At 49.6% G+C, this 12,992-nt stretch overlaps 1 protein-coding gene across 2 annotated transcripts in view; it reads left to right on the forward strand.

Annotated features, from left to right (window-relative positions):
* dnc (phosphodiesterase dunce) overlaps positions 1–12,992 on the forward strand; it is a gene marked incomplete in the record, with an annotated part of 535,642 nt that overhangs the window by 116,068 nt on the left and 406,582 nt on the right. The window contains 2 exon segments of one of the 2 annotated variants that reach the window (XM_069310041.1): positions 643–775; positions 2,878–3,111. Of the exon segments in view, the coding sequence (XP_069166142.1) occupies positions 2,894–3,111 (218 nt within the window). 2 annotated transcript variants of the gene reach the window in all.

The raw sequence follows: 12,992 nt of genomic DNA on the forward strand, positions 1-12,992 counted from the left end.
AGCTTCCAGAGTTCAAAATGTGTGTGTGAGAGGGAAAGAGGGGGAGGGGGAAAGAGAGGCAGAGGGGAAGGAAGAGAAATGGAGAGGGGGGAGGAAGATCGAGAGGGGGAAAAGAGGGAGGGAAATTAAGAGGAAGAGAGGGAAGGAGAGGGAGAGGGGATGGAGAAATAGGAAGAGAGGGGGAGAAATAGGCGGAGAGAGAGAGAGAGAGAGAGAGAGAGAGAGAGAGAGAGAGAGAGAGAGAGAGAGAGAGAGAGAGAGAGAGAGAGAGAGAGAGAGAGAGAGAGAGAGAGTGAGTTAAAGGGATGGAGAGAGAGGGGGGAGATAGACGGAGGAAGAGGGAGGGAGGGAGCAGAAAAGAGAGGGAAGGGAAGGGAGTCACTACCTCCTCCTCTAAGGTCACAATCCGTACACGTATCCCAAATATGCTACTCCATCTATCCTTGTCCACTTAATCGAGATGTCTGTGTGTACGTTGCGATCAGATCTCTTGTTGTGATATGCAGCGATGTGCGGGTGAGTTAAGCCAGTCCCGTGTGGCTGCACGCTGGGTGACGGTGTCCCCCCACGCCGCCAGGGGGACAACGTCTCCTTGAATCTCGCACACTCGGAAGTCTTGGTAGGTCCCGCTGGCTTTGTTGACGTCTCCCTACAAAGCTGGCAGCAAAGTGTGCAGTGAATTCATTGTTTATTATGATATTAATAAAGTGACGAAGTGCTCAAGCTGAGTATCTGGGCTGTGAGGTAGAGGCGAGCATACGGTTCCGCGGATAAAGTAAGATATTTGTTTTTCAAAGGTGTTATTCTGAAGGCCAGTTATTGTTAAATAAAAATGTAGTACCCATAAGAGCTTTCCGCCGTTTGAATACAGTTTTCTAGCAGCCTGTTCAGTTTTGCATAGTCGTGTAAGGGCTTCAGTGATTCTATAGAGCTTATGCCAGACCGGTGCCAGGCTGTAGTACCCGGTGCCAGCCCGTAGTACCTGGTGCCAGCCCGTAGTACCCGGTGCCAGCCCGTAGTACTCGGTGCCAGCCCGTAGTACTCGGTGCCAGGCTGTAGTACCCGGTGCCAGCCCGTAGTACCCGATGCCAGCCCGTAGTACCCGGTGCCAGCCCGTAGTACTCGGTGCCAGCCCGTAGTACTCGGTGCCAGGCTGTAGTACCCGGTGCCAGCCCGTAGTACCCGGTGCCTGCCCGTAGTACTCGGTGCCAGCCCGTAGAACTCGGTGCCAGCCCGTAGAACCCGGTGCCAGCCCGTAGAACTCGGTGCCAGCCCGTAGAACTCGGTGCCAGCCCGTAGAACTCGGTGCCAGCCCGTAGAACTCGGTGCCAGCCCGTAGAACCCGGTGCCAGCCCGTAGAACTCTGTGCCAGCTCGTAGTACCCGGTGCCAGCCCGTAGTACCCGGTGCCAGCCCGTAGTACCCGGTGCCAGCCCGTAGTACTCGGTGCCAGGCTGTAGTACCCGGTGCCAGCCCGTAGTACCCGGTGCCAGCCCGTAGTACCCGGTGCCAGCCCGTAGTACCCGGTGCCAGCCCGTAGAACTCGGTGCCAGCCCGTAGAACTCGGTGCCAGCCCGTAGAACTCGGTGCCAGCCCGTAGAACTCGGTGCCAGCCCGTAGAACTCGGTGCCAGCCCGTAGAACCCGGTGCCAGCCCGTAGAACTCTGTGCCAGCCCGTAGTACCCGGTGCCAGCCCGTAGTACCTGGTGCCAGCCCGTAGTACTCGGTGCCAGCCCTTAGTACCCGGTGCCAGCCCGTAGTACCCGGTGCCAGCCCGTAGTACCCGGTGCCAGCCCGTAGTACCCGGTGCCAGCCCGTAGTACCCGGTGCCAGCCCGTAGTACCCGGTGCCAGCCCGTAGTACCTGGTGCCAGCCCGTAGTACCTGGTGCCAGCCCGTAGTACTCGGTGCCAGCCCGTAGTACCTGGTGCCAGCCCGTAGTACTCGGTGCCAGCCCGTAGTACCCGGTGCCAGCCCGTAGTACTCGGTGCCAGCCCGTAGTACTCGGTGCCAGCCCGTAGTACCTGGTGCCAGCCCGTAGTACTCGGTGCCAGCCCGTAGTACCCGGTGCCAGCCCGTAGTACCCGGTGCCAGCCCGTAGTACTCGGTGCCAGCCCGTAGTACCCGGTGCCAGCCCGTAGTACCCGGTGCCAGCCCGTAGTACCCGGTGCCAGCCCGTAGTACTCGGTGCCAGCCCGTAGTACCCGGTGCCAGCCCGTAGTACCTGGTGCCAGCCCGTAGTACCCGGTGCCAGCCCGTAGTACCCGGTGCCAGCCCGTAGTACCCGGTGCCAGCCCGTAGTACCCGGTGCCAGCCCGTAGTACTCGGTGCCAGCCCGTAGTACCCGGTGCCAGCCCGTAGTACCTGGTGCCAGCCCGTAGTACCCGGTGCCAGCCCGTAGTACTCAATGCTTCTATCACAACTCATTTCTGTCAGTCCTCTCAACCTCTTCCTGTGTAGTGTTATTACTTTCCCTTTTGTTCTTCTCCTCCTATCGTTTTCCCCTTTTCCGTCTTGTTCGTACCTATTCCCTTCCTCGTTTGATCCTTCATCTTCCTATCTATTTCCTTACACTTCCCATCTCTCTTTTTCCTCTTTTGTTGTGTTTCCTCTTCCTTCCCACCCGTAGGAAGCATGTCACATTGTGACATGCTGGAGTTCTATCCATGTGACAACGTTTCCCCTGTTTTTCTAGTTCTCTTCTGGTAAAACTTGGCCGCATATACCTTTCCCGTTCCCGTCCCCATTCGTCCCCTTCCGACCCTTTTACCTTCACGTTTTGAAGGATTACGGGGAGGGGGGGGGTGTATAATTTCTAATTATGGCTTTATGTGCCGTATTCTGGCCATGATGTTTATTAAGGGACGCCACTCTTGCAGCGAGGTGAGAGCAAGGATGCCCAGGCAAGCTCAGAATTCATCGGCCACCAGAGATTTTGGGGGTGTAATGTCATATGGCCGCCAAACACGCCTTCGAAAACTAGTTCATCAGACCTGTAGCGGAGAGGTCCTTCTTCAATCATCTCCATCCAACATTACATTGCATAAAGCCTTCAAAAAAAGACTGGGACAGACTGCAAGAATGGTTCAAGAAGTGTCGACTGTTCAGTCCTGGTAAGTGCGAAGTATTGCAGCTAAGTTCAGTCACCTGTATAGAGGCTTCCTTTAGTCCGGGTTAACTCTGAGTTGTGAGAGAGAAAATTATAGGCAGTAGTCACTACCTGTGACTAGTCTACTAGAGTCTGACTCACTAGTCACAATTTAGTAGACCAACATGGGGAAAGCAACAGGAAAAGCAACAACCGGTCAGACATTTGAGATGCAGGAGTTGTGATGTAAGTTGGTGTATTACAAGTAAGGACGCTAGCAGGCTGTGCTTCTGGTGTTGTCTCTCTCACTGTCTTTGTATATATGAGAGTGGCCAGCATAAGGCATTCGCTCCTATTCATAGTATCCATGGTGAAGTCTTATCAGGTCTGGTCACCTTAACTGTGTCAGCTCGTGCCTTCAGATCTCGTCTCAACGTCCTCCAGCTCCTAAGCTCCAGGCACTTCCACTAGTTCTATTTTGAAGACCTTGAATCTCTTGTTGAGTTTCATCACCTGGCCGCTTACTGTTGTCTTCGTCCTGATGTGGCTGTGAATCAACATGGTTTGTCTTCACTCTAGATTTTAAATTGCCTTTCTCCTTTCCTTCTCACTTTGAGGTACTTGTTCTTATGTGTCTGTTACTCCATCTGCTCTAGTGTTCCTTTGCTCCTGTAGTTATCAGTGCCCTTAAGCATATGCATTATACTTCCTTACATCCTTGATTAAACCATGGGTTATAACTATGATTTTCACAGTTCTCCCTTAGGACAGGGACACATTTGTCGGTTGCTTCCTAGCATTTCCTTGTATAAAAGTTTATACAAGTTCTATTTCCCGTAGTATCCTTGAGCAAAAGTCTCTCATTTCCTCGTACTTCACCCTTCATTGTGCCGGTCTTCCACTTCGCGCATTTCTTCTCTTAATGTACAATACATCCACAAGATGCTGTAATGCCTCTACACAGTGATCACTCACTAACAAGGAGTGTTCGAAGTGGCTTCCCTTATGTCTGACTCATTCAAAGTGAATAGCAGGTCTAGGTGTGACCGATTCATTATTACTCTTCATTCCTGTGACCACATTGACATACAGCCTTAAAATGCTTCTCGTTGCTACTTCCAAGAATTGAACTCTATCTGTACCCACAGGGGAGTTCCCAGTTTGTACCATCTATCTAAATGTGGTTGAAGTCTCCAGTGTAAATGTGTTCCTCTTTGTAACTCTACAGCTCATTCCATGGTTTTAAGAACTGCTCTGTTTCTGTTAATACTCCTGCCTAGGTCTTCTGTCGTTGTGAGGATGGGTGTATATCACTGTTCAGCTCATCCTCCTAAGGTTTACCAACACCAATAAACTGTGGTGTCCTCAGCGTGTCCTCTCCTAACCTACCAGACGACCCAAAACAGAACACGGGACAATATGTCAATTTCGCGAGCTTCTACCACCTTCTAGTACGACAATTTTTGACCTTTGGTAAAGTTTGCGTCAAAATGCGATGCTCTGTTAATAGGACGGGTTGTTCGGCTAGTTACAATTAGGTTTCAATTACTCTCATTGTTTTGTCTCGAGTCAGTGAAGGCTTCACAGCATGTGATTGACAACTCGAATGACCAGTCCTTCTTGATCAACACCGCCGCTCCCACTCAGCCCTTCACTCATTTCAAAAACGTGTGTGTGGGCGTACGAGTGCGTGCATGTGCGCGTGTGTCTATGGGATTGCGTAACAGTGTACAATAATTTCATCCAGGTTGGTGGTCATGGGCGGCTGTATCTTTCCTATCCTCGTTACCTGCCCGTGCCCTCTCCAGAACCCCGCCATCCCTGGCATCGTTACGTCTAGCCTTGCCACAGTGCGTTAAAGTGGTTGCCAGGATCAGGTTGGGTTACCGTTACCTGTGGCAGGTGGCTACAGGTGACGGATCTCCTAATCCTGAGCACTCCAGGTGCAAACTCTGTGAACAGGAACTGCGGCATGATCTCCCACACTACATTAATCAATGTCCAGTCATTAAACTCTTCGTCCCTGCTGGTATGAGGTACCTGGAGCTTTGCTATCACTTTATTAACTCTCGTCTTCATGATGATATCCTCATAACCTGCAGCAAGAGTTAGAGGTGCAGACTACTGATCACATGCCTTAGAAAAGATTAGATTTCTTAGATTCCTTAGAAAATAGTTTGTAAAGCTGGAACGTAAGCTGATTCGATTTCTTAGATTCATTTTTATGCATCAAGTAGCTATCAATAAGGCCACGAGTGCTGGCTACTGATCACATGGCCGTGTGTGACTAACAGTCGTGTGAGATGGGAACATTTTAGCATCTCTCGATATAAATGCACAAGTTCATATGTTCCTAAATGTTACAGAATTAGGAAATCTCCCAGCCTGCACTACATTCCCTCGACCTACATCAGCACCCCCCCACCCCAGCCTACCCCTCTCCTGCCATTCACTGCCCCATTCCCTACTCTGCTCCCTCCCCCTTCCTTTTTGTCCCCCTCTCCCCATCCTTGATCCGCCTCCCTCTGTCCTTGATTCCCTCCCCCCCCTCCCTCTATCCTTGATTCCCTCCCCCCCTCCCTCTATCCTTGATTCCCTCCCCCCCTCCCTCTATCCTTGATTCCCTCCCGCCCTCCCCTTCCGTCCTTTTCTTCCCCCTACTCCCTACTCTGGGTTTCCCCCTCACTGGGATCTTGCCCTGCGGTTACATTGCGTTGATTTCGGGGATCTACTTCCCCGCGGCCCGGTCCCCGACCAGGGCTCCTAGTTGCTGGACTAGTCAACCAAGCTACTGGACGCGGCTGCTCGGAGCCTGACGTATGTATCACAATCTGATTGATCAGGTATCCTTTGGTGTATGTATATCGAGGGAGCAACGTTTTGGCCCGAGCGAAGCCGGTGGGTGGTATGTTAGTACCAACAGTTTCTTGGCGTTGGGAACGCTTACAAGAACGGGCAGGGTGGGGGAGTGGGAAGTGATATTACCTAGAAGTTGCATTGCTAGTTAGGATTGTAAACGTGCCATTTATATCCTTGTGCATAGTGCGTGACCGTTTGACTCATGCTGTGACCCCTTGTACAAATTATGTTGTGTTTGGTGGTAGTGTGTAGTTGGTTGGTATAGGGTTTGGAGGAGGGTGTGTGTGTGTGTGTGTGTGTGTGTGTGTGTGTGTGTGTGTGTGTGTGTGTGTGTGGCTGGTGAGGGATGTTTGTGTTCTATGCCGTCTTGCCACCTTTTAGGCATTTGTAAGAACAATGAATTTTCAGAATTTATTTGCTTAGTTGGTTGTTAATTTTTACACCGTCGGCGTTGTTTCTCGTGCTAATGCCTCGTTGGAATGCTGGCGTATATGTACGAGCTCAATTATTGTGCTGTCTGTTTCGTACACTGGCGGTGCATTTTGTTTTTGTTGAAGAGTGAGAGTGGGGGCGAAAGTTTGGCTTATACAAGGTTAGCAAGTGTTGTAGGTTTGAAGCATTCATAGGTCATTCTCATCGGCATGTTATTATTTAATACCGATGTTAATCCTGTAATGGGTTGTGGGTGCTATATTGAATCGTTGGATGTTGCTAGATCAATGGTGTCCAGTTGGTCTGTGTTGTGTTGCAGCCTCAGTAGTATGACACACTGACTGACAGGCTGAGAAGCGGTTGTGCTCTATACAACAAAATAAATACAACGTATAACTCACAAGTCAAGCCCGGCCCCTGGCCTCGGGCCGGGCTTGGGGAGTAGAAGAACTCCCAGAACCCCCATCAAGCAGGTGTGCTGAGGTCGCAAATAGGTGGAAGTGAGCGTGGTTGAGACCCAGCTCGTCTCGTGTGCAAAGTGACGTGAGTATCAAGACTGCAGCTTCCAGAAGTTTACTGCCAATTATCACCAGGAACCGCGTGGTTTCCACCCACCTTAAGAAAGGAGGATACCGGTGAGAAAGGTGCCGCCTTATATGACTCGAGATTCTTATGTAAATCAGAGGCACTTGTGTAGTGTGTCTCGTCCTGTTTGTTAAGTGTTGAGTCTTGTACACGGCGGCTGTGACAGTCCGCTCATGTAGCCCCCCTCCCACCGTCCCTCCCCCCCTCCCCCCTCCCCCCTCCCCCCCTCCCCCCCCTCCCCCCCTCCCCCCCCTCCCCCCCCTCCCCCCCTCCCCCCCTCCCCCCTCCCCCCCTCCCCCCTCCCTCCCTCCCCCCCCCCTCTCTCTCTGTCTCTGTCTCTGTCTCTCTCTCTCTCTGTCTCTGTCTCTCTCTCTCTCTCTCTCTCTCTCTCTCTCTCTCTCTCTCTCTCTCTGTCTCTCTCTCTCTCTCTCTGTCTCTCTCTCTCTCTCTCTCTCTCTCTCTCTCTCTCTCTCTCTCTCTGTCTCTCTCTCTCTCTCTCTCTCTCTCTCTCTCTCTCTCTCTCTCTCTCTCTCTCTCTCTCTGTCTCTCTCTCTCTCTCTCTCTCTGTCTCTCTCTCTCTCTGTCTCTCTCTCTCTCTGTCTCTCTGTCTCTCTCTCTGTCTCTCTCTCTGTCTCTCTCTCTCTCTCTCTCTCTCTCTCTCTCTCTCTCTCTCTCTCTCTCTCTCTCTCTGTCTCTCTCTCTCTCTCTCTCTCTCTCTCTCTCTCTGTCTCTCTCTCTCTGTCTCTCTCTCTCTCTCTGTCTCTCTCTCTCTCTCTGTCTCTCTCTCTCTCTCTGTCTCTCTCTCTCTCTGTCTGTCTGTCTCTCTCTGTCTCTCTGTCTCTCTCTCTCTCTCTCTCTCTCTCTCTCTCTCTCTCTCTCTCTCTCTCTCTCTCTCTCTCTCTCTCTCTGTCTCTCTCTCTCTCTCTCTCTCTCTCTCTCTCTCTCTCTGTCTCTCTCTCTCTCTCTCTCTCTCTCTCTCTCTCTCTCTCTCTCTCTCTCTGTCTCTCTCTCTCTCTCTCTCTCTCTCTCTCTCTCTCTCTCTCTCTCTCTCTCTCTCTCTCTCTCTCTCTCTCTCTCTCTCTTTCAAGAATAAGTCAGGACAATATTCCTTTGTGTGTGTATGTGTACTCAACTTGGTGAGTACACACAAACCTTGTGGGGGAGGGGGGGGGATGGGGATCTCGATAAAAGTCAAACGTCTATGAATACACTCTGGCTTTCTGTCCCCCGACACAGTGAATTATTAATTATTAACACAACATCCTTGCATAAATCCACAAGGGGCGTGATGAGGGTTCAAGCTTACGTCCAGGATATGATCCCAGACGAGCCTTAATCGCGTCTGTGATCATATTCATGTGATACATCACGCTTTTGTGATTCTTGTGTGTACAACATCCTTCGACTTCCCGGCACATATAACCCCGTTTTCTGGGGTCCTGTGGAGCCTTCACTGAGCGCCGACTGAACCATACGGTCGACCAAGTGTTTATCCAATACATGATGCGCGGATGTTCTTTGTTTCCGTAATTGCCGGTGTTAGTGCGGGTGTTCGGCTGAGGTAACCGGAAGCTAGGGGCTTTAACGGCGACCTGTTGAGCACCACTTGGCACTCCCGGGTTGTGCTGGAGGGTACCTGGTTGATGGGGTTCTGGGTGTTCTTCTACTCCACAAGCCCAGCCCGAGGCCAGGCTTGACTTGTGAGAGTTTGGTCCACCAGGCTGTTGCTTGGAGCGGCCCGCAGGCCCACATACCCACCACAGCCCGGTTGGTCCGGCACTCCTTGGAGGAAACAATCTAATTTCCTCTTGAAGATGTCCACGGTAATTAACGTTCTCCCTTTAATAAGATTTATGTTCCTTAGTTTCAGATCCATTAATAATACATATTAATATAGGAAGGTAATACATATATTTAAAGGAGGTTATTATGATTTGTTTCTAAATTGTTATAGGAAGATAAAGAGCTAAGATAGGGAAAATGGGCTATATGCAAGATGAAATTTTATGATGGTTACAAATAGGTTATACAAATAAAGGCTAAACAAAATGCCATTGGAAGCAAATGTATCCCAGGTCCTTCCCCCCCCCCCCTCCCCCCTCACACCGGGAAAGTAAACAAACAAGGGGAACAAAGCTGTGAACTCCAAATGAGCCACTGAAACATTTAGAATGTTTTCAGCGTCAAACGGAATACTTTAAGAAGTGAAATGTTGGAGGTAAACTCCATTTGCAGTTTTAAGTGTACATATACTAGAGCGTAGGAGGCTCTGGAGTGTATACTCCTGTCGATTAAGGGTTGAGAAGTGGGACTATAGAGCGGTAGGTCATCCCTTACCCTACCAGGTACAACTAGGTGAGAACCAACACACACGCAGTAGCCTGTCCTCATAAACAAAGACCCAAAGTCCATTCCATGCATCCGCCAAACCCCCTGTTTATGAATGAAAAACGGTTTACACACGACTCACAACTGATGACGCCCGAACACTTCCGAAACAGGTGCTTCACTGACGACTTTTGTTCGAATCTCAACGCTGTAAATACTTTACCCACGTACTACAAATAATCGCCAACAGAAATGAGTGAGGGAGAGAAAGAGGGACGGAAAGAGAGGGGGAGAGAGGAGGGAGAGTAGGAGAGAGGGGGGGGGCGGGAGAGAGAGAAAGAGAGAGGGGGAGGGGGGAGCAACATTTCAACAATATCTTGTGGAGTATTCACACGCACGAGGAACATTAAATGTAGGTGATTTTTATCTATTGTGGTGCGAGGCGGAAGGAGGTAATGCAGCGGGATGACTCGTCCCCTTCCTTCCTCTCTGCCCTTCCTCTCTGCCCCTCCTCGCTGCCCTTCCTCGCTGCCCTTCCTCTCTGCCCTTCCTCTCTGCCCCTCCTCGCTGCCCTTCCTCGCTGCCCTTCCTCTCTGCCCTTCCTCTCTGCCCTTCCTCTCTGCCCTTCCTCTCTGCCCCTCCTCGCTGCCCCTCCTCGCTGCCCTTCCTCGCTGCCCTTCCTCTCTGCCCTTCCTCTCTGCCCTTCCTCTCTGCCCCTCCTCGCTGCCCTTCCTCGCTGCCCTTCCTCTCTGCCCTTCCTCTCTGCCCTTCCTCTCTGCCCTTCCTCTCTGCCCTTCCTCTCTGCCCTTCCTCTCTGCCCCTCCTCGCTGCCCTTCCTCTCTGCCCTTCCTCTCTGCCCTTCCTCTCTGCCCCTCCTCGCTGCCCTTCCTCTCTGCCCTTCCTCTCTGCCCTTCCTCTCTGCCCTTCCTCTCTGCCCTTCCTCTCTGCCCCTCCTCGCTGCCCTTCCTCTCTGCCCTTCCTCTCTGCCCTTCCTCTCTGCCCTTCCTCTCTGCCCTTCCTCTCTGCCCTTCCTCTCTGCCCTTCCTCTCTGCCCTTCCTCTCTGCCCTTCCTCTCTGCCCTTCCTCTCTGCCCTTCCTCTCTGCCCCTCCTCGCTGCCCTTCCTCTCTGCCCTTCCTCTCTGCCCTTCCTCTCTGCCCTTCCTCTCTGCCCTTCCTCTCTGCCCTTCCTCTCTGCCCTTCCTCTCTGCCCTTCCTCTCTGCCCTTCCTCTCTGCCCCTCCTCGCTGCCCTTCCTCGCTGCCCTTCCTCTCTGCCCTTCCTCTCTGCCCTTCCTCGCTGCCCTTCCTCGCTGCCCTTCCTCGCTGCCCTTCCTCTCTGCCCTTCCTCTCTGCCCTTCCTCTCTGCCCTTCCTCTCTGCCCTTCCTCTCTGCCCTTCCTCTCTGCCCCTCCTCGCTGCCCTTCCTCGCTGCCCTTCCTCTCTGCCCTTCCTCTCTGCCCTTCCTCGCTGCCCTTCCTCTCTGCCCTTCCTCGCTGCCCTTCCTCGTACTCATACCGTTATCTGCTACTTTTATCGTCTCTCATTTACCCCTTGTTATATCGGTTTATGCATTGCTCTTTTATCACAATCATGAGCACAATCATCGCCGCATCATAAGCCTCAACATCATCTTTATCACCATCATCATCACCATCACCACCACCATTACCATCATCAGTGATGCGCCTTGTTTCTCCTCTGCACCATATCAGTTATCCCTCGCATTCCTGACGTCTGCATTGTACATGTCTCTGTGGTAGTTGTCGGCGATGTGTCGGCATGTTAATCCTCGTCTTGGTCTGTATTGGACACGAGATCAGTGGACCGAACCGTCGCGCGGACGGGGGAAGACAGCAGGCAAGACGTGGCTCAGGGCCAAGAAAAAGCTGGACAGAAGCAGACATTGGAGGGGACAGAAGGGGACAGCTCACCGTGACAATGCCGCGGCATAGACAGGCAGAGATGTTCAACAAGTATAAAAGAATGAAGCAAGCTATGTACTGATGCATGGACATTCTTGGCTCCTTAAATACTCAATGAAATAAGATACCCAAGTAATATAATAAAATTGTTAAACAATTTTGATGAAAATGTGAAGTGTATACAATTTGTGTATAAGCTATTTTCGCGAATTTTTATGTAATTTCCAAATCAAAGATATACTAGGTATATATAAATAAAGTCACACATGGTTCTGCCACAAACCATTAGATACAATGGTTGTGCTCGGATATTATGACTTCCCCGCGCCCATTCTTCCCATATGTTGTGTAGCGTGTTCTTGTACCGTCCATTAATTTAGACCTACACCAACCTACCTGACTAATCTATAGCTGCATTTCAATCATCCATTAACTAACTGACCTACACCAACCTACTTGACTAGTAGAGTCCATTAATCCTGAAGGGATTTTACAGTCAATGCTTTTATTTCCACTAATCAGCCTTCAGTTCGTAAGCTTGTAGCCCAAGCGTGCAGCTATAGATGCATTAGATGTGTAAGCGGGTTGCAGTATTGTGATTAACTTGTATCAAATACTTTTTTAGGCTGTGTATAAATATTGTAATACTACAAAGGTTTATGGGTATGCATGATATTGGCGTTATAAAATAATGTTTTAGGTCATGCCTTGTTTATTCTGGTGTAAAGTAATATTTGAAGTTATGGTAAAATTGTATTTTGTAGCTTAAATAGTTAGCATTTGTAACTAGGGTAGGCTTGAATGTTGATTTTATAAAGATTTAGGCCTGGGACCAGGGGCCAGATTCACGAAAGCACTTACGCACCTGTACAGCTTTTCTCAATCTTTGGCGGCTTTGTTTACAATTATTAAACAGTTAATGAGCTCCGAAGCACCAGGAGGCTGTTTATAACAATAACAACAGTTGATTGGGAAGTTTTTATGCTTGTAAACTGTTTAATAAATGTAACCAAAGTCGTCAAAGATTGAGGAAAGATGTACAGGTTCGTAAGTGCTTGCGTAAGTGCTTTCGTGAATCTGGCTCCAAGTACCGGAACAAACGTAGGTTATCCAAGGAAGTGTATGTGTGTTGGGGAGGGAGTATTTTGTATTGTGTCTATTGTGTGTTGCTGGCATTGTAAGCGTGGACCCAGGAAACACTCCAATACAAACCACTACACAGTTAATGCTGTTATCGATTCCGTATCCCTGGTTAGGTTAGGTTTGGTTTCATTACGTTTGGTTACGTTAATACTGTGTATTATAAGCAAAAATATATATCTTTAACGACCGTTATTTCAAAAAATATTATTTAAAGTCATTTCTGTTACCATTGCGAAGATCAAATAGACTTCTGAAACTGACGGGGATACAATTTGATTATCTATCTAAAGTAAAAAAAAATCGAGAATTAAAAACAAAAATTCTTTAGGAATTAAAACACATGAAATGTATGAAAAATGTATGAATTTGGACATCAGCATCCCAGAAATGTATTATACAGTCTTGCTTTATTTTGTTTACATAGTTCCCAGTGTATATATTTTATGCACCTCCTCGCTCCCAGACAACAGCAAAACTGTGAATCTGCACATTTGTAAAATATAGCTTTATGCATGTTAAAAAAAATACGTATACACGAAGTTTTTTTTTTTTTTAAAAAACGAGTGGTTGTTTTCAGGGTAATCTCGTTTCCAGGGAATTTTGTTTAGCTCGTTACTGATTCCTTGTTGTCTATTGCGCC

This window comes from Procambarus clarkii, chromosome 66 (genome assembly GCF_040958095.1).
Source record: "Procambarus clarkii isolate CNS0578487 chromosome 66, FALCON_Pclarkii_2.0, whole genome shotgun sequence".
Classification (NCBI taxonomy): domain Eukaryota; kingdom Metazoa; phylum Arthropoda; class Malacostraca; order Decapoda; family Cambaridae; genus Procambarus; species Procambarus clarkii.